This window comes from Cucurbita pepo, chromosome LG03 (assembly GCF_002806865.2).
Source record: "Cucurbita pepo subsp. pepo cultivar mu-cu-16 chromosome LG03, ASM280686v2, whole genome shotgun sequence".
NCBI lineage: Eukaryota > Viridiplantae > Streptophyta > Magnoliopsida > Cucurbitales > Cucurbitaceae > Cucurbita > Cucurbita pepo.
The window spans coordinates 1440984-1464036 of NC_036640.1; the positions used below are offsets into that span (position 1 = coordinate 1440984).

At 35.0% G+C, this 23053-nt stretch overlaps 5 protein-coding genes, 1 long non-coding RNA gene and 1 other non-coding gene across 11 annotated transcripts; 3 read left to right on the plus strand and 4 right to left on the minus strand.

Moving 5' to 3' along the window:
- Nucleotides 1-125: 125 nt before the first annotated feature.
- On the plus strand, nt 126-2308 carry LOC111789912 (40S ribosomal protein S14-2). Its single transcript, XM_023670632.1, has 6 exons — nt 126-256; nt 615-734; nt 819-864; nt 1071-1156; nt 1396-1525; nt 1998-2308. Exons 1-6 carry the CDS (start codon nt 254-256, stop codon nt 2063-2065), a joined length of 453 nt encoding a protein of 150 aa, XP_023526400.1. The 5' UTR covers nt 126-253; the 3' UTR covers nt 2066-2308.
- A 561-nt stretch (nt 2309-2869) lies between these two features.
- On the minus strand, nt 2870-4843 carry LOC111789863 (40S ribosomal protein S14-2). Its single transcript, XM_023670574.1, has 6 exons — nt 4715-4843; nt 4233-4352; nt 4104-4149; nt 3807-3892; nt 3474-3603; nt 2870-3154 (listed from the first exon to the last, which is right to left on the minus strand). The coding sequence occupies exons 1-6, from the start codon at nt 4715-4717 to the stop codon at nt 3087-3089; spliced, it is 453 nt and encodes a 150-aa protein (XP_023526342.1). The 5' UTR covers nt 4718-4843; the 3' UTR covers nt 2870-3086.
- Nucleotides 4844-5063: 220 nt separating this feature from the next.
- TRNAL-UAG lies at nt 5064-5143 on the minus strand. Its single transcript has one exon. It is a non-coding gene; the product is annotated as a tRNA-Leu (tRNA).
- Nucleotides 5144-5727: 584 nt separating this feature from the next.
- LOC111789955 (peptidyl-prolyl cis-trans isomerase CYP18-2) lies at nt 5728-9416 on the minus strand. Its single transcript, XM_023670695.1, has 6 exons — nt 9310-9416; nt 9037-9132; nt 8878-8939; nt 8561-8694; nt 7955-8039; nt 5728-6118 (listed from the first exon to the last, which is right to left on the minus strand). The coding sequence occupies exons 1-6, from the start codon at nt 9379-9381 to the stop codon at nt 6073-6075; spliced, it is 495 nt and encodes a 164-aa protein (XP_023526463.1). The 5' UTR covers nt 9382-9416; the 3' UTR covers nt 5728-6072.
- A 177-nt stretch (nt 9417-9593) lies between these two features.
- On the plus strand, nt 9594-13884 carry LOC111791216 (mitochondrial fission protein ELM1-like). Of its 3 annotated transcripts, none has more exons than XR_002814617.1 (11): nt 9594-9859; nt 10132-10288; nt 11044-11110; nt 11548-11644; nt 11773-11922; nt 12027-12153; nt 12334-12446; nt 12895-12958; nt 13055-13116; nt 13246-13354; nt 13513-13884. XR_002814617.1 is itself a non-coding variant. In XM_023672476.1 (11 exons), exons 1-11 carry the CDS (start codon nt 9677-9679, stop codon nt 13627-13629), a joined length of 1278 nt encoding a protein of 425 aa, XP_023528244.1. In that variant the 5' UTR covers nt 9597-9676; the 3' UTR covers nt 13630-13884. The 3 variants fall into 3 exon arrangements, 2 of the variants coding, with proteins under 2 accessions (XP_023528244.1, XP_023528245.1); XM_023672476.1 differs by having other exon boundaries at nt 9597-9859; nt 13055-13148; XM_023672477.1 differs by having other exon boundaries at nt 9751-9842; nt 13055-13148.
- Nucleotides 13885-16445: 2561 nt separating this feature from the next.
- LOC111791218 lies at nt 16446-17358 on the plus strand. Of its 3 annotated transcripts, XR_002814620.1 has the most exons (3): nt 16447-16537; nt 16619-16852; nt 17138-17358. It is a non-coding gene; the product is annotated as an uncharacterized LOC111791218 (long non-coding RNA). The 3 variants fall into 3 exon arrangements; XR_002814619.1 differs by lacking the exon at nt 17138-17358 and having other exon boundaries at nt 16446-16537; nt 16662-17023; XR_002814618.1 differs by lacking the exon at nt 17138-17358 and having other exon boundaries at nt 16619-17023.
- Nucleotides 17359-17393: 35 nt separating this feature from the next.
- Nucleotides 17394-18653, minus strand: LOC111791217 (probable F-box protein At2g36090). The gene has a single exon (XM_023672478.1). The coding sequence runs from the start codon at nt 18561-18563 to the stop codon at nt 17463-17465; it is 1101 nt and encodes a 366-aa protein (XP_023528246.1). The 5' UTR covers nt 18564-18653; the 3' UTR covers nt 17394-17462.
- Nucleotides 18654-23053: the final 4400 nt, after the last annotated feature.

Genomic DNA, 23053 nt, shown 5'->3' on the forward strand with positions numbered 1-23053 from the left:
AATATAACTAAATAAAAATTATTTTATAATATATATACATATAGAGAGAGAGAGAGGGGTATGGGGGTAAATTCATAATTTGAACAGATTTAGAAGATGGGGCGAATCAAAATTATTTTTCTTCCGCCCCCATTTTGAAAGCCCTAACTATAAAAGGAAACTATCATCTACCAGGTGTAGCGCTAGTGGATCTAGGGTTGAAGCCAAGTCTCTGAAGCTCTAACTTTGCTGAGTTCCGTCCTTTACACGCACCATGGTATTACATCATATTCTTTTTCCATTTTAATTCATGTTTTCAATCCCTTAGAATTTTAGCTTCAATCTCCTACGGATTATAATTGTCGAAGAAAATGTAGAGAATCCTATGACTTCTGTTTTTTTTTTTTTTTTTTTTTTTTTTTTTTTTTTTTTNATTCAAGATACGGTCTCCTTTTATATCAGAAGCTTAGTGAAGGAGAGCGGAAATGTTTGTATGCCGATGTTTAATTTTCGTTAAATAAATCCGGCGTTGATTATTGGATGCATTTTAATCGACGTTCCTTCAAGTTTTCGGTCTAAACCTAAATTATGAGGTAAGCGAATTGATTACTCCCTTTGTGATGTGTATTATGTAGTCGAGAAGGAAGACTAGAGAGCCTAAGGAGGAAACTGTCACCCTTGGCCCTGCTGTTCGTGAAGGAGAGCATGTCTTTGGTGTCGCTCACATTTTTGCTTCGTTTAATGACACTTTTATTGTGAGTAATCTTTATTGGATTCTTCTTATAGTCCTTAGTTGATTTTTTGAGCAATTGACTGATTGTTTTATGCTTGAATTGCAGCATGTGACTGATTTGTCTGGTCGGGAAACACTCGTTCGCATCACTGGTATGCAATGTCTTCCAATCACTGTTAAAATTGATTCTGGCATTACTTTTGGCCTGATTTTTTTTAGTGATTCCACTGGTTTCATGGTCATGTACTTGGTTTTTGGTTGATAATTTCCATGTGTTTTACGATCGACCACCTTTGTGATTTGGTATTCTCTGACTTCTGAATTGTTTGACTGGATGGTATATCTTTTCTTTGTCCAGGTGGTATGAAGGTGAAAGCTGATAGAGATGAATCATCGCCCTATGCTGCCATGCTTGCTGCACAAGACGTTTCTCAGAGATGCAAGGTTTGCTCACTAATCAGATTTATGTTTCTTTTCATCCCAATGTTCTTAATCTTGATGTGGTAAACTGCTTTTCATCCCAATGTTCTTAATCTTGATGTGGTAAACTGCTTTTCATCCCAATGTTCTTAATCTTGATGTGGTAAACTGCTTTTCATCCCAATGTGCATTTGTATTCATTTGCATTATAGTGCTTTTACTTCCATGGCATCATCTCTCTAAACCCCGGTAATATGTAACAGGAACTTGGCATTACTGCTTTACATATAAAGCTTCGGGCTACTGGTGGAAATAAAACCAAAACTCCTGGACCTGGCGCTCAATCAGCTCTTAGGGCCCTTGCTCGTTCAGGCATGAGAATTGGTCGTATAGGTACATATTCTTACTTCCAATATTATTATCAAGAATTGCTAGATTATTTTCAGTAAGAAACCAAAGATTCTTGTTGAAAGAATGGAATATACTTTGAAGCTTACAAAAAGCCTCTCCATTTGGCATATCATCCTAACGTGAAGTGCACTTGCTATTGTGTATAAATGTTCTGTTTTGAAGTTCAAGCTACCTTGTGATAGTCAACACTTACGTGAATCCTACCCATTTTCATTATGAATTAAAGCCCATTAGGGCATTCCAAGTGTTCATTAAATTTTTTTTTACGAAAAGCATCTAGCTTCCAATTCGGATATTTTAAAACACGTGAGAAAATTTCATAAAATATCTCCTCAAACGGTTTCTTTAGCAAACTATTTTTTTTATGTTTCAAAGTTGTCGTATTTTTCTACTACCAGCTTTCCATGCAATCTTCAAAACTGTTTGATTTACCCAATTTTTGGTGTCTTATCAGAGGATGTGACTCCAATCCCGACCGACAGTACTCGAAGAAAGGGTGGCAGGAGAGGAAGAAGATTGTGATTCATAGCCATCTTCAAAATTGTCGCGGCTCACTGTTGAGATCCATAGTTTTAGAGAAGGTAGAATGTTCTCATCTGTTAATTCGACAGTCTGATGTTCTGGTTTCTGCTTTTTTAATCAAGATTTTCCCCGTTTTGATTTGAATTATTGAAGTCAGAATTAAACCTTTATAACTATTAATTAGTGTCCATGTGTGGGATTCATTGCATATGCCAACAAATCTAAGTTCACTTTGATCCTTTCCAAATTGATTTTTCATCGAACATATTAGCATAACAATTATATGATTCTAGTCTATTACATGATGAAATGTCAAATGTTCTAATGGATCCCACATTCAAGGTGGAAATGCAATTAAATCATGGATGATCACACCCTTTCTTCCTCAACATTCATAGCCTTCAGATACAATGTTTCGTTTATTTGCATAATAAGGTTGGATTGGATCTAACAGCCTCGATATAGTTGATGGTGTCGCGGCTATCAGCTTCGAGTCTGAGATCTTCGACATCAGGGTTTTTTAAGGGTTCTTATCGTCTGATCCTCCCGTCCCCAACCGACCCGAGTAATTATATTTATATTTATTAAAAAATTCAAAATTTTTTAAAATAATCAATTTAGTTCAAATGATAATTTTATTGAAAAAAACTTAAATTAAAAACCATCAGACCATCTACACTCGAATTGGGAGTTCAATTTGGAGGACTAAATTCAAAGATTTAGAAGTTAAAAAACAAATGAAAGCTAACAATAACAGTTTTCAATCATTATTCACAAATAATGAAGTGATGAATTTAGAGGCCGTTTGTTTGAACGAGAAATTGGATATCATCAAATTAACAAAAGGTAGCAAAAAGTGTGCTATACTCGTCTTCGAAAGTCCATGAATCAAAATGGCAAAAATGTTCATAGAAGCAATAACCAGAACATCAATAATAATCGTCGCAATTTAGCAGATATCCAATTTCTTCAAAACTATGGTATTCAACTGCCACCACCATCCACCATAAGAGAAGGAAAATTACAACCTTCTTCCTCTCCTGCCTCCCTTTCTTCGAGTGCTGTCCGTCGGGATTGGAGTTACATCCTCTGTAAACACAAAATAAACTTGTGTAAAAATAACAATCTCACACGCATGCTAGTTGGTTCAAAAGATCATGAACTTCAAAAACTCAATACAAAGATCTATGGAACACACTATATATTCAACTTCAAAATGGTGTGACATTCATACACCACTACTCGACTAGCAATCAATGAAATGATCATTGGAGAAGTCTGGCCTATAAACCCCATTGGCTTTTGAGGAGTACACATCTATATTTCATTTTTAGTGAACATGAAATGCTTCAGTTTCATTCAAGAAAAACTAACAAACAGAAGTGATGTGAGTATGAATCTTATGTACCTATACGGCCAATTCGCATGCCTGAACGAGCAAGGGCCCTTAGAGCCGATTGAGCACCAGGCCCAGGAGTTTTGGTTTTGTTACCACCGGTAGCCCGAAGCTTTATGTGCAAAGCAGTAATGCCAAGTTCCTGTAAGAAATGCTCAACTGTCAGGGTGATCATCCAATATGTTGTTTCACAGGAAGAAAAAACACAATAATACAAAGCCAGTTATCTCAAAAGCAAGCCAATCCATACAAATGCATTACTCTTAGCATTTATAGAGCAGTTTTCATCATTTAGACTGAGAACATTTGGATCAAAAGAAACATAAAACCAACTATTGCCCAAACCTTGCATCTTTGAGAAACGTCCTGTGCAGCAAGCATGGCAGCATAAGGAGATGATTCATCTCTATCAGCTTTCACCTTCATACCACCTGAACAAAGAAAAGATATAACTATAAGTACAACAACTCAGAAGATGGAGAAGAGTGAATCACGAAGACAGTTGAATGTGAAATTCAGGGACCATGATCAATCAAAAACCGTGCACATGACCATGAGGAAGAAACCATTGAAATGAGTCAAAACGCAGCCCGATAGCAATGCCAGAATCAATTTTAAGATTGAGTGGAGCAGATTTCGTACCAGTGATGCGGACAAGTGTTTCTCTACCAGATAGATCGGTCACATGCTGCATTTCAAGCATGGAACATTCAGAATTACACAAAAAATCAACCAAGGACTTAGATGAAGAATCTAATGAAGATCACTTACAATAAAAGTGTCATTAAACGAAGCAAAAATGTGAGCGACACCAAAGACATGCTCTCCTTCACGAACAGCAGGGCCAAGGGTGACAGTTTCCTCCTTAGGCTCCCTAGTCTTCCTTCTCGACTAGAGAATACACATCACAAAGGGGGTAAGCCATTAGCTAAACTTCAATGCACACAGCTACTTCAAAATATGTGCTTATAACGAAAATTCGGAGGAACCCCAATAGCAATGCAACGAAAATGAATAGCACGCGAAAATTAAACAGAGGTGGAAATTTTCCCTCTTCATTCCCGGGATGATACAAACAGATACCATATTTCGAATAAATTCCGAGAAATTTTCTAGTTACGAAGTTTTTCATAAGACTTGCCCTACATTTACTTTGAATCAAGCAATTATAATCCGCCGGTGACTGAAACTATATTTTCAGTGATTGAATACGGGAGTCGTAATACGAAAGAATAAAAAGAATGATGAAATACCATGATGACGAGTAATGAACTGGAATCTGCAGGGGAAGATTAGGGTTTTCGAGAATTTGTCTGAACCTTCGACCTTCGACGTGATACAGCTCTAGTAGAAGATGATGTTTAATTATATAGCTAGGGTTTTCAGAATGAGTGAGTAAAATAACCTGACCGTCCTCTAAGTTTCCTCAAATTATGAATTTGCCCCAAACCTTTAATTTTAGTTTAATTTTTAAGAATTATGGATTCCTTTTTATTTATTTAAGTTACATTCTAAATTGGATTAAATTTCAGATAAACTTCTAAAGAACAATGAATTAATTATGAGGACGAGCATAGATTGAGAAAAAGAAATGAAAAACATTGACAGCTGTGGGATTTGAACCCACGCCCTTTCGGACCAGAGCCTAAATCTGGCGCCTTAGACCACTCGGCCAAACTGTCTTGTTGTTTACAATTCGCTCTATTTTTTAAATTATTCAAAAAATTATAACTTGAAAATTTGGCCGCATTCGTTATTTATTTTCTTCCCCAAATATTAGTCCCTATGTTAAAGAACAAAACAGTTGTGTTCCTTTGGTTACTATTTTTCCCTTTGGTGAATTATCGTATTTGATATGCTGTCACAAAAGCATGTTTGAGAGATATTTTTAAATAATTAAATCCACTTGTACTATGTTGAAAATCGGTTTAATAATTCAAAATCAATTATAATAATAAGAAAATAAGGATAAAAAAAATTATTATTATTAGACACAAAATTCAATTTTAACCAATAAATTAGTTAATTTTTGAAGAAACGAATACATTAACAACTGTAATTCATTTGACAAAAGAGGGGTTTTTTTTATTAAAAAAAAAAAAAAATCCTATCAAATAATTTTTAAAGCTTGGAGATCTATCAAACACAAACATAAAAGAAGCTAAAATTTAAAAAATCAACCAAACGAACAAACCAACTCCATCTGTCGTTTAGCCAGAAGGTATTCCCAGTTAGTTTCAATCCGTTTGATTTCGCACAATGTCAATCCCATTTCAAAAGATTTCTAATACTAAGAACTCCAAATAAAGCATTGTTCATTCACGATTTGAATACAGAAGTGTCAGGCATTATGATGGGTGGAAAACCCACAAACTCATACTTGGCATATAAAGAGATGTCAGTCATATGCTAAGTTATGAGTTTAGAATACCATTTTGATGAGATTGGAAGGTCCTTTTCCCCTCTACTCTTTCTTCAACCAACTAACATGGAAATTCTTCCATTCCTTCCTTCCATCATGAAAAGAAAATACATTGTTTTCGGTTTTGATTGCTGCATACACGGTCGATTCAACGATACGAGTGTGCCAAAAGTTAATAACTGAAAAGCTTTAGTCTTTAACTGATGCCCGTAGGATTTTCACATCATGGATGGGTCTGTATCAGAAAAAACGACAATTGAATTAGCCTCAACGAAACCATTATTCCATCTGAAACTACATCTTATCTACTCTGATACTATAATAAAAGCATGGGGCTTCTTTTTTCCCAATCAAGCCTTTACTATCTTGATGCAAGAGAAATCTTGACAAGATGACGATGAGATGCCAAAGTATATGATATTAATTCAGTTACAGATACTTGATGTTTAAATGAGATCAAATAGCCTCTTGGAAAGTAACATTTTGAAATTCACACATCATTTTTTTAAAGGTTTAGCGACAATATCGACTTGATAGAAAATAATATATGCAGGAAGAATAAGATTGAAGATTTTAAAAGATTAAAGATGAAATTCAAAGATGATCTATCAACTCATCGACACAATGACATGACAGACAGATCAAAGATGGTACCGATATTCTAAAACCAACTGGCTACACTCAGTTTTAACATTTTGAGTTTGAAAATCAACCTTCTAATAAGTTTTTCGTCTGGCATTGATATTGTAGAATCTATTTTCTAGAAACAAGCAATTAATATCAGATGAATCCTGAGGAGTTGGCCCCTTAATTATTTCGGGATGCCTCAAGGGGAAAAGCTTCTCCTAGTGATTTTTAGATGCCTAAAAATGAGATAATTTTGAGCAACTTGTTGGAACAATAAAATATATTAATGAACCCAAAGGGTGGAAGTTTGATTTTGGAATAATCTGTTCTCGCCGATATCCCTAGGGACTTAACTGTTATTTGATCTTATCACATAACTAGGGATGATAGTTTCTCATCCTACAGAGCAGGGAGGTTTTGAACCTCATAATCTCAAACATCGGAACCTAACTTATCTCTGAGTGGAGTTGGAGATTTCTTCATGAACTCAAGAGTTTTATTGAAAAAGATCCTCGTTCACAAGCTTGGAGCGCATCTGAATGGTTGCCTCCTCTAAGACATAGAAGTTGGTAGCGTGGAAAGAACCCCCATGGATTTTAGCTTCGATATGTAATCAGGTGGATTAGCCTAATTAAATATTAAATGAAAATAGATGGTGTCTCAGACGGGTGAGAGGCTCAAGATCTAGGACTTGATAAAGATGACCATCAAGAAAGAATTGTTCAGTACAAAATAACAAGACTCTAGCTCAAATTTTAGGAGGTATAGAATTAAGAGCTTGAAGAGTGGTTTCCTCTTGAATATTTGCTTTGAATTGTATCATTGAATACCTTGTTTGATACAAAATGGACTTTGGACCCTCGGGGTCCTATACTCATAACTCTCTCTTTACTCATCTTCCCATTCTCTTCCAATTCAAAATTTCCTTCTGTTATTACTATTTCATTAAGTAACCTGCTGAAACAAGATTCAAGGTGTCCATAATTCCCTAGTTGAAATCCTTGTATGTACACAACCACCCTAAATTGGCTTAGAGATGAAAAAGATCCATGTAAATATTAAAGGGCTTAGAAGGAGTAAGTTCAAGTCAGGATGGTCACCTATCTAGAATTTAATATCCAACAAGTTACTTTGGCAACTAAATGTAGTAGGTTAGGTGCTTGTCCCATGGGCAAAGGTGACCCCCACTCACAGATATTTAAAAAAAAAGCTTTTATGTTCACTTCTTACTTAGCTCGTATCCAGCTCATGTACCTTTCTGGTACTTGTCCGTTAATTAGAGTGGAAATTGTTTCTAATAAAAAAAATATTCTTCTCTTCAGTACTTAATATCAAGTAGGTGATTATTGATTAATAAGCTCTACTGATCTAAAGACAACAAAAATCCAGTTTTCTATAGTCGAAGTACAAGGAAAATGGAAGCATAGCAGAAGAGAAGGCATACCTATCGTTGTTATCAGTTTGTACACTGCCAAGCCTTTTGATTATTTCCATTCCCTTACAAACTCTTCCAAAGATGGAGTGCTTCCCTGGAAATAGAGAAGATGGATAGAAGAAATATTAGTATTCAACAGACTTCCACAGAAACATGTTACGATTAAATTTCAGGATGATTTAATTTCAGGAGTTCATATAGCTTCAATTGGAAACTCCTTGAAAAGCATTCAATGAACCCATCCGATTAGTGATGTATTCAAAAAGCTTAAATAGTAGTACAAAACCCTACACTTGAAACATTGAGGCAGTTCATAAAGTATTTAAAGTTGGCAGAACTCAAGTACTTCATTCTTCTGAACTCGAACCTTCCAAAATGTTCTTGCAACCCGTAACATAGATTTGTCATTTGCAAATATAAAGCATGTGGTTACATCCAAAATCAACTAGGGTCATGAAATTAGTCGGGAGTAAATGCAAAAAAGAGACCCGTATAGTTTATTTTCTTTCTTACTCATTGAAGCAAGCCATTTTTACATCATTTCCTAGTGAAATGCATATTAATTGATTGACATAACTTTAAGAAGAGTACAAGAATAGCTAGAACTGTGCTTACCATCTAAGGATGGGCAAGGGGCAAGAGTGATGAAGAATTGGCTTCCATTTGTATTAGGACCAGCGTTTGCCATTGATAGAATACCAGCTCCAGTATGCTTCAACTCTGGCTTTATTTCATCCTCAAATTTCTTACTGAAACACATCAACACGTCAAGAAAACCCAATTAGTAAATACCTTGAAATAAATACTCAAGGACCTCAGAATTCAACTCAAGTACTCACTCGTGTGAAGACAGCGAGAGAACCGCACGATAAAATGAAGAACACTTACTTGGAACTAAAACTATTGATATACAATAAAAAGAAAACGCATACCCATAAATAGATTCCCCACCCCGTCCAGTTCCTGTGGGATCTCCACCTTGCACTATAAAATCCTACACGAAATGACCAAACCTCATGGAGTAAAAGACTGCTTAAGCCTTCAAGAGATCAACCTGCAGCTAAACAACCACCACTAAAGGAGAGACAAACCTTAATAATCCGGTGAAATTTGACATTGTCATAATAACCTCGCCGAGAAAGCTCAATGAAGTTTCTACATGTCCTCGGTGCGTGTTTGAAGTAAAGCTATAATCCAGCATCAACAGCACAACATTTTATGAGCTTAATTTATTAATTCTCGGTTTTGCACCAAAGAAAAACTGAATTCCACAAACAAGCAACTATAAAGAGTAAAACTCAATTCAAACTTAGCGGGACGAGAAGCTAAACAAAGAACTAAATAAATGAGAAGCGAAAGAGTACCTCAACGGTGAAAGAACCCATGGAAGTCTCCAGAGTAACCTCCGGCGGCCCTCCTTCAGCGCTTGCCCACATCGTCGCTTCACAGAAAAATCACAGAAACTTTTTCGCGGGGGAAGGAAGAAGTAAACACAACAGAGCTAAATGGGCTTTTGTTCCTATTGGGCCTCTAATGAACTAGGCCCAATATAAAAAAACCCGACTCGTTTCATTACATATATACAAAATAAAATATAATCAATTGACTTCATTAAACCATAAAATATTTTTAATTTGTAATGCAAATTGCGAGTTTTATTAATATTTCAATCTAAGCTTCAAAAAAAATTATTTGTATACCTTACTAATTGTGAAGGGCATTGGACTGTAAATGAGACCGATCAGACTTCCGGAGCCTCCAAATGATTCATCCCGCGTGCCGGAGATCTTCGATGGCGGCATATACGGCGCCATCAGGAGGGCCGTCGTGATCGGAAATGGCTTCCCCGGCGCGGAGAACCAGTGCCTAGGTTTGGTTCGAGCTCTCGGCCTTTCAGGTCGGCACTCCCTTTACGTGAGTATATTATTGTTTTTCTCAATCGTTTATATAAACTATGCCTTTCCCAAATCAATTTTTTGGTGGTCACCCACTTCCTTAATCAAGTTTGATCATAATAGACCAGTTAATTCAATTAACTTCAGAGTTATGTGCACTCTCGATGTGTGATTTATTTATTCGTGTTACGAATGGATATGAACAGTTGGGATTGATTTTGCGTGCAAGCTTTATAACTCAGCTTATTTGAAGGATTCATCGGCTGTAATTCGTCTATGTTTGCTGTGCAGCGGGTTATGAGGCCAAGGGGAGGGATCAATAAGTGGCTTCATTGGCTCCCAGTTTCTGTCCACAAGAAATTGGACATTTTTATCAGGCAAATTTTTGGTGATTCTAGCATAAAAGTAGAAGGGAAGAATGGAATGCCTTTGCTGACCAAGAAAAGTGGTAATGCTTGCTAATTCTTCACAATTCACTAGTAAATTATGTCGAGAATTGGTTATGAAGTGAACTGCTTATAAAAATGATTCTTCGAAAGTGAAGCTGATATAGGGGTTAGTATCATAGCCTTCCTTGTTGTATGCTAGTTATTTTGGTGTTTGAAAATTGTGCCTATTTTCTCACCATTCTTTACTGCGGTTGTCATATTTCCGAAAAGACAAATAAAAATTATCATAACATACAATAGTAGTCGAAACAAGAAATGGTACCACTGGTGTTTGAAGGACGCGGTGGTGGGAAGAAAGCAGTCGTAGCCTCTGTCCGGCCGATCATTTCTCTGGCATTTGAATAAACACTCTCTAAAACGTCAAGGATCTAAGAGTACATTTGAATTCATAGCTAAACTCTAGAAACAAAAACAAGTTTTTAAAACCATTTTCTTTTTAGTTTTCAAGGCCTTGGATTTTGAAAACACTCCAAGAAAAAGTAGATAACAAAACAAACAAACTCATAGATAGAGACAGCGTCTGTAAGCTTAATTTTTAAAAACTAAATGATTATCAAACACGGCCGGAGTAGTTATTCTGTCAACTTGTAAGTCATCGACTGAACGAGTAAAATAGGGGTTTACAGGCTGATGTAAACTATATATGAATAAATGTTCCTAATTACAAGAAACTATAGCAATTATATGGACTTGATCCTTTAGTTATCCTACATCAAACTCTAGAAGGTATTCCTGATGGAATTGGTATTTGCAGGCTTATCACACGTTTTAGAAGCTGATGCAAAGCAAATTGCAAAAGTGGCACGTGAAACATTTGATAAGTACGTTCGTACATTCTTTCTAATGGCATGTTAGAAAAATGGGGTTACATACAATCCATTTCAATGGTCTCTAGAAGTTCTGAACCCTTTGCCTGTTGGTAAATCCAATGTCTCGACCGACATTTCCAACTCTTGAGGTTATGAGTACTGTTCCTCAAATAAAAATCTGAATCCTTTATCATATATTTAGTTTGAAAACTATGGGATATATTCCCAGTAGAGTGGTTTTATTAAATTGAATGTTGTTGATTAGCTCCAAAGGCTAAGAAGACAGAGTTAATATTGTAATAGTTTGCTGTAATCTGTATAGTTTGTGTCTGGTGGTGGCTTTTCTTAAATTTTTTTAGATGAAACTACTAAATTTACAGCTAATTCCTGATCAGATGCAGGGCTGTCCTCTAATTACTTCACTTCATGTGCTACTATATCATTGTTAGGGATGGCCCATTGCTTGTAATCGCATCTGGCAGAGATACCATTTCAGTTGCTAGCTCGATTAAAAGGTTTGCTCCAGAAAATGTTTTTGTTGTCCAGGTGAAGCCCCTTTCTCTGTATAATTGTTGAGATTGTCAGGTCTGAACTTATTTTTGTCTATCTGGAGTCTTAATCTTTATGCCTTTTACCATTAATCAGGTGCTTAAAATCTTTATGTGTTGCTTCAGATTCAACATCCGAGGTCCCGGTTAGATAGATTTGATTTGGTAATTGCTCCTCGTCACGATTATTACTCGTTGACTCCTCAAGCACGACAACAGATTCCTTGGTTGCTTCGCCGGTGGATTACGCCTTGTGAACCTCCTGGAAAAAATGTGGTAAGTCTTAGCCCCGCATATATGCTTGATGCCATAGCACACTGAAAAACAATGACAATTATTGATTGTTGCATTTGTTCATCATTTGGAACCTTGATCCACAGGTTCTTACGGTTGGAGCTCTTCATCGGGCTGATTTTGCTGCACTTAGAAGTGCAGCTTCTACATGGCATGATGAATTGGCTTATCTTCCAAAACCACTGCTCGTTGTTAATATTGGAGGCCCATCAAGTAATATTTTTACTTCTGGTTCTAGAAAAACGTTAGAATGGTTGTTGACCAAGATCATGTGCAAATCTTACTTGGAATCACTTCAAATTGTGTGATTTTTTTCCTTTTTCAAATCTAAACTGTTCTTGTATTGATATTATTATCACCCAACCCTACCTTGCATCTATATGATCTATACAGGCAATTGTCGCTATGACGTCGATCTTGCAAAGCAGTTAGCTACTATGCTGCAAAACGTTCTGTGGAGCTGTGGAAGTGTTAGGATCTCATTTTCACGTCGAACTCCAGAGAAGGTGTCCATCGATACCTGATCACTTGATTTATATTTTATTTTATGTAATGATCTAGGCCCTAGTAGATATTGTTCTCTTTGGGCTTTCCCTCAAGATTTTTAAAACGCGCCTACTAGGGAGAGGTTTTCACACCCTTATAAAGAATGTTTCGTTCTCCTCCCCAACCGAGGTGGGATCTCATAATCCACCCCTTTTCGAGGCCCAGCGTCCTTGCTGGCACATTGCTTGGTGTCTAGCTTTATGATACCATTTGTAACCGCCCAAGCCCACCGCTAGCAGACATTATCCTCTTTGGCCTTTCCCTCAAGGTCTTTACAACACGTCAACTAGGGAGAGGTTTCCACACTCTTATAAATAATGTTTTGTTCTCCTCCCAACCGACGTGGGATTTCACATTTTATTTATTTGTTTTTGGATTTGATGATCATATTTCCTGGTATGATGTTAGATATCCAAACTTTTGGTGGAAGAATTCAGCACCCATCCTAAAGTCTTCATTTGGGATGGTGAAGGTACCTCAGTTGCCTTGTTTTTTCTGAAAACATATATGATAATTACTCTGTATTATAGAACCTTGTCTAAGATATTTGTCATATTATGTTACATAGGACCAAACCCGCATCTCGGGCATCTAGCGTGGGCTGACGCTTTTGTAATAACAGCAGACTCGGTTAGTATGTTGAGTGAGGCTTGCAGTACTGGGTATGTTTAAAGTACAAATTGCACACTAGAAACTAATGTGGTAGAACACCATTCACGTTGCTCATCTGTTTGTCTGACATGTCTGTAATCTCGGAAGGAAACCCGTCTACGTGATTGGAGCTGACCGATGCACGTGGAAGTTTGCCGACTTCCAGAAGTCCCTCGCCGAACAAGGAGTGGTCAGGCCGTTCACCGGTAAAGAAGTTGTAAGTCCAGTTATCTTCCTTATGTTTTCAGGATTCATGTAGTAAACTTCAGTACTGTCTGTAACTAAATTTGACAATCCTATGGTTTCCTTTTGATCATTATTACTTAGACATTGCAGATCAAACCTTTCCTGATAGATTGATCTCTTGATTCACAGATATCGGAAAGTTGGAGCTACTCTCCCCTCAACGACACTGCAGACGCTGCAAATCGGGTAAATTCGGCACTCGCTGCACGAGGATGGAGAATTAATACAACGACTAAAGGAACTTAGGACCTAGCCTAACAATAGTTTTCCATATACCTGCCTGGAATTTTTCCCATCTCTAGGCCGTTCTTTATACATTCGTTCATTTGATAGGTGACCCATTCTTTCGGGTTCTCGTGTAACATTTCTCGCTTCTGTTCGATTTTTCTCCGGATCATCTGAATAAACACAGCTACAAATTTGTTTACAGGATATTCTAGCATTGTAATGTCCTTGATCTGTGGTTACTGAAACTTTATATTGAATGGGTTATTGTTCTTAGCTGTCCATTCCAATAAGCAGTTTTTTATATTTATATTGAAACTTTATATTTAATATTTGAACTTTTTTTTTGGTATTAAAATATATATATACTAGTTGTAGAAATGGTTAGTTTATATTTAATTTTTTAATTTTTAAAAGTTAAATGAGAAGTTTAGTCGTTAAATTTAATAATATTTTATATTTTAAAAATAACCACTCTTTTATTTCGTCTCGTAACGATGGCCGATTCCCGTGTTGGGGTTCCAATGGGCTCGGCCCAGAATGCGGCAGAATGGGCTGGGAATCTTTTATACGACCACTTGTCCCCGTCGCTACTCCAGTCAGTCAAGCCTCCGGCGGCCGTTCTTTAACCCCCGCGCTCTCGACACGAAGATGAACGCATAGGATCACTTTGATACTACTACCATGTCGGCGACCATAAAAGCGACGGAAATATCCTTCAATCGTCGTGTTCTTCCCCCTATATTTCCTCCGCCGTCTCGTCTCGTCTCGTCTCTTTTAGAGGCATAGCTTCGAAGCTTTTTGTTGGTGGTAAGCCAAACGTTCCTCCTCTCTATTCTTCTGTTCATTTTCCGATTCATAGTGTCCATCTAACGTTGCAGAACTGAAATCACATTTTTTGCCGCGAATTTTATTTTTATGCTCATTAACCGTTCCTCTGTTTCTGTGAATTGAGCTAACTTTGTATGATTGAACTAAGCTCTCTGTGATGTCCATACGTTTAGTTTTGTGAAATCTAAACTTTGTTTTAATGTTACAAGTGAAAATTTGACTGTCTGAATGTGAGCTCGTGTTAATTTACTTCTGGAAACCGCGATCGTGGAAAACTTTGGCCTCTGAGGAGAACTTGTTGTATTGATATTAATTTTAAAATTTGATATCTGTTCTATATATTATAAAGGATAAACATCGAATGATTTGCATACTTTCTCTTAATGTTGATGTTAAAGATCAAAATGCTGGTTAGATATGAAACGAATGTACAGAATTTGTAAAATGTTTCATCCTTGATCTTAGCCTACATTTACTTATGGAGAGACAAAAAATAGCAGAACTTGTACATCAGATTTCATTAGTTGAATTAGGAGTCATGATGTCCGCAAGCACCGAGCCAACTTTTGGGAGGTCTTCCTCTTCACCATTCAACATGTTTCTTTTTGCTACTATCCATTGCCCAAAGATGGTTAAGTTCCTAAGCCCCAGGTCTATAGCATAATGTAATATGAACCTCCCAGGTAGCTTCATCATCCACTAAGAGTGCAGTGTGGCATGTCTTTAATGCTTTTACTTGAATATTTACTTCCAAACCATCTTTATCACTTTTTGTAGGATTTATCTTTAGCAATTATACCAAACAGATTAGTCACTTGCTGTAATCCATGCAGCATCCACGATCATTTTAAAGCTATCGACCCTAACCTCGGAGAAATTGAATATGAAGAGTTTTCGTTGCGTCTAATGCCTTCTCATGGAATACTTTCCAGGTCGTTCAAAATGTATTTCCTGTCAAAATAAAACATTCTTTTGTCACAGAAATTTCCCCACTAATGATACCTCTCTTGTGTTTGCTACAACTTCCTCAGAAACTATCATAGCTTGTTTCCATCTTCCGTGAGCTTGAACTCCCTAAATCTTTTTGCTATTGTATTGGAAGACCTATTTTGGTTGCCATTGCTCGTTGTACTTGATCACCAAAACCGGCCATAAATCACCTGAAATAGCTAAAAATGTAGAAGCTCTCTTGAACTCTCGTAAAAAGAAAACCTACAGAGACCAAGAGTGCATATGCAGCTTTAGCTTTACAAATCTAGGATGTCTAAGGTTCTTAAGCTTAACCATGATTGTGGTTAAACGTTAGCGTGTTCTTGTTCTGGCAAACTGCCACATCAACTTGTTCTGTGATGGGATTAGTGGATTTTGTGGACATGACCCAATATTAATCCCTCTTTCATTGTTAACCTTTGATCTCAAGTTTCTTTCCTTTCTAGAAGATTCTTACATACATCACAAATAAAAAATAAGAAAATCCAAGGGGAGGGTCAACGAACGAGCTCAACTTTCGCGGAAAAGTTAGAACCTCTCCAACTCTGCTTTAGTCATTAATCAGCTGGTGAAGCTAGCTAACCGATGACCCGACTCACTCAGAGAATGGACAAGAAGTATAAAATCCCTGTAAATTGTTTTATTTTTTGGCAGGAGTCGAACCAGCGCTAGCGGATCAAGTCACAAGCACCACATTGATTAATAGATTTGTTTGCTGTTCTTGTGAAAAGGAATATAATCATTTGTATATGATAATGCTCTTGAGATTTTTGCTTTTGAATATTTTATCAGTCTATGCATATTACAATTCCTTATTCCATATTGAAATCCTCGTTCTGGAATATTCTGCTACAGTACTCTCATTCTACACCACGGGCAAAGGACTATCGGAAGCCTTTTCTCGATACGGTCAGGTTGTGGAAGAGGGCTTCCATTCAGATACTTTAGCTTTCATGTCTTACAATGGCAATTTAGTTTCAAAAAACAATTCTCTCTACTCCAGCCAAAGTTTTGATGGACAGGGCCTCTGTTAGTCAAAGGGATTTGGATTTGTCACCTTTGCATCTGAAGACGAAGCGCATATTGTACTGACAAAGATGAACGGAAGGTCTGCACTTTCCTCTATCATTACTTTTACATCTTAGAAATGCAAATCATATGTTTATTTGTTGCAGCCTTTGAACGGAAGGCTTATTTTTGCGGACTATGTGAAACTGCCTTTCAATTGGCAGAAATCTTATAGCGAGAGGACCTCCTAAAGAAGAAAACTGATAAGTGATTGTTCCGTCATTTATCAGAAAGGAATTAGCTGAACAGGGAGGGAACCCACGTAGTAGCTGTGCATGGAAAGTGTGATTCAGACATGTTCTCTCAGCAATTTGCTTCATGCTAGAGATGTGCTAAAAAGCTCCAGGAAAAAGAGGTCAGCTTGCAGGAATTTTTAAACTTTGTAGAAATTAGATTAACTGACTTTTTTTCTTTAAAAGTTTTAAATTTTCTTCCCATTTTCTAAGTATCTTATTAACTATAGCTAAACTGATATACAGACATTTATGCATTTTCTTAGTTTGCAGATTGCCATATTGTGGTAGTAATCTTTCTTTTTGCATCCATTAGTCTCCAGGTTTAAAATAAGTCTTAAGTCTCATTAACGTGACTTCACATGAGGGTCGGATGAGAAATTTTTCTTTGTTTACAATCTTTGAAGGGAAAAGAGAGTCATTAGAAAGGCGAGCGAATGGCATCACATGCACGCAATTGTCGCAAGAGAGAGCCTTGGGTGTTAGGGAGCAAATTTTAATTACCATCAAGAATACGAATGATCTTTTCCTTTATTATCTATCAAGTCAGCATTTTTTTAAATGACGTTTTTATAAAGAGAATAGTGTTGTAGTCGTAGTTTTATAATATATTTGTTGTTTTATAAGGTTGCTCATAATATAGTTTTTTTTTTTTTTTTTATAAAGATAATACTAATAGTGTGAATGAATAGTCTTGTAGTTATTTAATTTTATTTAGTTTTAATTTATGATTTAAATAATAAGAGAAAGAAGGAAAGTAGCAAACCCAAGAAACCCAAAAGCCAAACACACCATATCTAACGTCCCTTCTCTCCTCAACGTCCTTTCTTTCCTCTCCCTTTTCTTCGCCATAAACTCCTCCAACTTTTTCCTTCCCCTTCTTCCCGTTTTACCCTCCAACGCCCTCTCCAAAATTACTAAACTATCCTTCCCATTCAAATATGTTCCGTCCAGATCCTCCACCTGCAAATTCACTTCCCTCACCTGTAAATTCCCTCCTTCCCATCCTCCGCACGTCACTGCAATCCCGCACTGCACGCATTCCGTCGCCGTTCCTCTTTCACCCTCGAGCACGGCTGCGAATCTTACGTGCACCTCCCCGCTCAACCAGTGTCGCTGCACGCTGACGGGCCGGTAGCTCGACAGATTCATCGCTCGCCGTCCGGCGGTGTCGATCATAATCCAGCTCAGAGTCAGATCCTCCGTAAGCTCCCAGCATGTATTTCCGTCGCCGATTGGAAATTTAATCGGCGTTTGAACTACGTCTTTAGGATCAAGCATATCGATTCGAAACGGCGTGCATCGGAACCATCCGGAGAGGGTCTCTGTCTCGACGACTTTGCTGAAAACCATCTCTCCCCGGTAGTAGATGTCGACGGCGGAGATCAATTCCGGCGTAAAGTGGTGGCGGCGGTGACGGTGGCGGCGGCGGCTGTAGGTTGCCGAGGACGGAGAAGAAGAGGTTGAAGTTTCGGAGTGATAAGAGAGACGAGGGAAGGAATCAGAGAAGAAGGACCTAGGACCGTTGGGAAATTCTGAAATCAGAGCGTGGAGGCGCTGTGTCGCCGTCGACGGCCACGTGGAGCGGCAAAGTTCCGCCCAGAGGTTTGGGTCGGCAGTGAGGCAATGAAGTTGCGACGAAGTTGAGGCGACCGCGGCAAGTGCTGGTCCATCGAGACGCGTCAAGATGTGAGTTCGGAGAACATCTGGATGGATATCGGTAACAGACGTAGTAGCGGCGTCACCGTCACTGGAGGAGAACGCTGACAACGCCGACGGGGAAGAGGTCCGATACAGCTCCGGGCCTGAAATCCCAATGGTACAAAATGACATTTTCTAGAAAATTTTGGGCTTTGATCCCTTTGAAGAGGGAAAGTAAGCTATTTATATTCAAACAGCACGCAACAAAAGAAATTTCCAAACAAAAATAAATAAATATATTGTCCATATCACTACGTGGCATATATCCATCAATATTTCATTGTATTTAATACAGTTAGGGTGTGGGTCTACGTCAACTTAAACCGTTGATATATCAATTTTTACAAAAATAACCATACAAATATGTCAAAAATAATAAATACGTTTTTTCAAAATTATAAATCTAAAAATTCATATAAAAATATTTAAATTAACAAACATCCATTTCTCTTTTTAAATAAATTTAATTTTTTATTATTAATATTATGTCCTTTTATGCTTTGTAATTTTTTCTATTCTCTTCGACCCACATATGTATATATATATGTATTGATTAAAATATTAATATAAAATTTAAACTCGAAACCCAATTTCATAAATAGACACAGTGGAAAGAAAGTCCGACTCAAACTCAAAACATAGAAAAAAATGACAATAAAGTTCTGGTAAGTCAATACTTTAAATTAAATTAAATTAAATTTGGTAAACTTTTAAATTCTCGTCGTTATATTTTATACAACACGTGGGATATAAATATTTGAATCTGTGTTAATAAATTAATAACCAAATGTAAATGTATGCTTTAAAATGCATTAGAGATATTATATTTAAAACAAACGTGCTTATAGTATTATTTAAAAGATAGAAAACTGATAATATTGTATTAATATCGGTAAATATTAAATTTATGATATTTAGAAACTTTTAATTGTTTTTTATTAGTGTCACGTTGGCGAAATAAGATCTCTCGAGGTGTGTGCCAAAAGATAATGTTTCCCAAAATATATATTTACACATTTTTCTATTGTTTTTCTCTTTCTAATGATTGGGAAAATAAAAGATAATTTGTAATGTAAATTGTTTTTTTTTTATCAACAAAATTATAAAATTGCCTTCATTGCATTTATTTAATTTATTAATTGAAAAAACATGGCAATTAAAATAATAATCTGAAAACAAACGAGAAAGTGTCAAATTGAAAATAATAATTTTATTTTTTATTCAACTATTATATATATATATATATATATAATAAAACTATCAAATTATGTAGAATTTAAAAATATTTAATAAATTTTAACATACAGACTTATTGTTACACATTAACAAAATATAACTATGAATTAAATTATGAATTTTTTCTGCTTGCAAAAATTATAGGTAAAAATAATAATTAAATACTAATAAAATGCGTAATTTTACTTTTATCATTTTAAAATTTTAAATGGAATATACCAAAACTGTTATTTTAACGAGAGAGGGAACAATTAGATCCTCGTGTTATTATTATTATTATATATTGTTATGGGCTAAATAAACTTCCAAAATTGCAATAAATAAGGACATATATTAAACAATAAATTTAAAAATACTAAATTTACAAAAGTAATATTGCATAAATATGGTAAAGGATTGGAATTTTATATTATTAGTTCACACCTTTAGTCTAATTATTATTTATCAAGTTGATTATAATATATATATCTTGGAATACGACTAATCTTCCATTAAACATTTTTGGGTTTCAATCTCGACGCCCACAAATGATTCTTTCATTAAATTAATTAATTAATTAAAGTATTTTTTAGAAAGAGAGAGAAAAAAATAAAGTCTTTTAGACTTAATTAAATATTAAGTCAATTAACCATGGTGGATTTTCGACCCACCTTCCTAATACTTAGAGATTATCTTAAAATAATTATACAATAAATTAAGATATAGCTTGTAGACCATTTTTTCCTTGTTTAAAAAATAAAAAAAAGTTGTTGAGGCCATTTTAATAACAATTGTAATCCCAAAATTAATGATTTGGTCAATTAATTAATTTCATAAAGTTTGTAAAACAATGTTGCACCGATCACCATTAATACATTTGGCTACGCTACAATAAATAGACACGCCCATATTATAGACGTGCAATTGAGGTCACCTGGCCCTAGTTGGTTCTGGTTGAGGTGGACTTTTGAGTTTTTTTTAGCTCTTGGTTTGACTTACTGTAATAGCTCATGTCTGCTGTTACCAAATATTGTCTTGTTTAGATTTTTCTTTTGGACATTCCCTTAGGTTTTTAAAACTCATCTACTAGAGAGAAGTTTCCACACCTCGGTAAAAAAATGTTTTGTTCCCCTCTCTAATCGATGAGGGATCTCACTAGAGCCAGACACCGGACGGTGTACTAGCAAGGATATTGAGTCTTGAAGGGGGTGGACATAGGGCAGTGTGTCAGGGAGGATGCTTGGCCCTTGAAGGGATGTAAATTGTGAGATCCCACATTGATTGGAGAGAGAAACGAGTATTAGCGAATATGTTAGGTCTCTCCTTAGTAGACACGTTTTAAAAACTTTGAGGGAAAGTTCGAAAGGAAAAACCCAATTAGAACAATATCTACTAGCGGTGAGATTGAGTTGTTACACTCATCTTAAGGACTATTTGAGCTTTGAATTGGGTTTGCTAGGGCTCGATGATGATCGAATCCTAGTGTTCAACTTTAAATGATTTTATTTTAATAATAACTAGGATTAAAGAAATTTATTTTTATTTTCATCTTTCTTAATAATTATATATATATATATATATATATATATATATATATATATATATATATATATATATATGAAATAGCTTAAGAAATGGGGAATTGTATTTTTCTCCTTCCTTCGTCGCTCCACCCGTACAACCTTCACACTTTAATAATTTATTTATGCATTCGGTTGACATTTATGTTAATTTAATTGATATTGTTTATACATTCACCAACATTTATCATTATTATCAAAATTATTTTATTAAAAATATTTAAAATGAGGAGATAATTAATTTTCAACTTTCCACCTACCTTTAATGAAATTTAATAAGTAAATAAATAAATACCATTATTTTATAACTATCTAAAATTTTTAAATAATTTTTTGCCACAATTTTCATCGTATTCTTACCTAACATCCACAAACCAAAACTTTTATTTATTTATTTAATTTTCAAAGCTTTGCTTATCTATTTAAAAAAACCATCCCAATCCTTTCATTTATTTGTTTACTTTCAAATAATGTTCACTAATTAATTATATTAGTTGATAATATGGAAATTAAGAAAATAAATAAAAAATAATATTTGTTTAATTTATTAATACGTCAAGAGAAGCTTGATGTGGATGGCGCGTGTTGATTACTTCCTACAAAGGAATAATAAATACACCACGTGTCAATTATCTTTCATAGTATATTTTGTCACCTTGTCTTAAATTAATATGGTATTTTTTTCTATTATTTTTTTAATTACTCAAATTTACTCAATTTAATTTCAATAAATATTACTTTTTAATTTTTACTGAAATAAAATAATATTCAAAATTGCTAATAGAGGACCACGTCAATTTTTAATATTAAAGTTGTTATTTAATGAATATTATTAAAGCATTTAGTTAATATTATGTATGCCAATGACATGTCTTGTCGTTGTTTTCCTTAAAGTCAAAGCGCTCTCACTATTTTCACGTCATTTCAAATAAATTTATTTATTTTCATAAACGTCATTTAGATTATTAAATTACTAAAATACCCCCAAAGTTTATTCTTATATCTTTTTTAGCCCGAGTGTCTTTGGTCCTCTCGTTATCAATTAAATAATTAAATAATTAAATAATTAATATAAATTTTTTAGAGCTAAAATAATTATAATTTAAAATATATATATATAAATATTTAAAATTGGGTTTCCTTCACCCCAACAACATCATAAAAAAAAAAGAATTAAATGTTTTAAATAATTCCATTGACTGATTCCTTTCCGACCATTGAAAGATTTTCTGGATCTTAATTTCTGAAAAAAAAAAATATTATTATAAAAATTACGTCCTAATTAACCTATTAAATTAAAGGATTCAAACTGATTTTAATAATCAATTCAAACTTTTCGAAGGAATGAAAAAGGTTTTGAAAATATATATGGAATCTTTCAAACTACGCTTACATTATTTATGGAATTATTTGATTTATGGTTTTAATAAATACGTATTTATATTTGATTTATGATTTTTAATTGAATGAGTTTAATAATTGTCGATTTAATTTAGAGTAAAAATTAAATAAATATTTTATGTTTTAATTTTATTTATGAGTAATTACCTTAATTTAAATAATGCAAACCGTATGCGATGTCAAGTTATGGTATGTCGTCCTCATGGTTTCTAGTTTAATTAAGTAGCGTAATTACTAACATCCATATTGTAGACTAAAATCATCGAGAAATAATTGATGTATTTTCTAGACTATGAAATTATCGATAGAAAAAATAGTTTGATCAATTAATAGACCATACAACCCATCATATGTCACGAGATTCAAAGTTATTGATCTACTTTTTCAACTTCAATTAATTCTATTGTCGTATTAAAAAATTGACGT

Excerpts from the sequence above, each read along its gene's own strand:
- LOC111789912 (XM_023670632.1), top strand. Across the intron at positions 865-1,070 it reads AACACTCGTTCGCATCACTG|GTGGTATGAAGGTGAAAGCT; the intron begins GTATGCAATGTC and ends TTCTTTGTCCAG. Across the intron at positions 1,157-1,395 it reads ACGTTTCTCAGAGATGCAAG|GAACTTGGCATTACTGCTTT; the intron begins GTTTGCTCACTA and ends AATATGTAACAG.
- LOC111789863 (XM_023670574.1), bottom strand. Across the intron at positions 3,893-4,103 it reads AACACTTGTCCGCATCACTG|GTGGTATGAAGGTGAAAGCT; the intron begins GTACGAAATCTG and ends TTCTTTGTTCAG. Across the intron at positions 3,155-3,473 it reads CATGCGAATTGGCCGTATAG|AGGATGTAACTCCAATCCCG; the intron begins GTACATAAGATT and ends TTGTGTTTACAG.
- LOC111789955 (XM_023670695.1), bottom strand. The coding sequence starts at position 9,381 with ATGTGGGCAAGCGCTGAAGGAGGGCCGCCGGAGGTTACTCTGGAGACT. Across the intron at positions 8,695-8,877 it reads GGTGGGGAATCTATTTATGG|TAAGAAATTTGAGGATGAAA; the intron begins GTATGCGTTTTC and ends GATGTGTTTCAG. Across the intron at positions 8,040-8,560 it reads CCCTTGCCCATCCTTAGATG|GGAAGCACTCCATCTTTGGA; the intron begins GTAAGCACAGTT and ends CTCTATTTCCAG.
- LOC111791216 (XM_023672476.1), top strand. The coding sequence starts at position 9,677 with ATGAGACCGATCAGACTTCCGGAGCCTCCAAATGATTCATCCCGCGTG. Across the intron at positions 9,860-10,131 it reads CAGGTCGGCACTCCCTTTAC|CGGGTTATGAGGCCAAGGGG; the intron begins GTGAGTATATTA and ends TTTGCTGTGCAG. Across the intron at positions 10,289-11,043 it reads TTTGCTGACCAAGAAAAGTG|GCTTATCACACGTTTTAGAA; the intron begins GTAATGCTTGCT and ends TGGTATTTGCAG.
- LOC111791217 (XM_023672478.1), bottom strand. The coding sequence starts at position 18,563 with ATGTCATTTTGTACCATTGGGATTTCAGGCCCGGAGCTGTATCGGACC.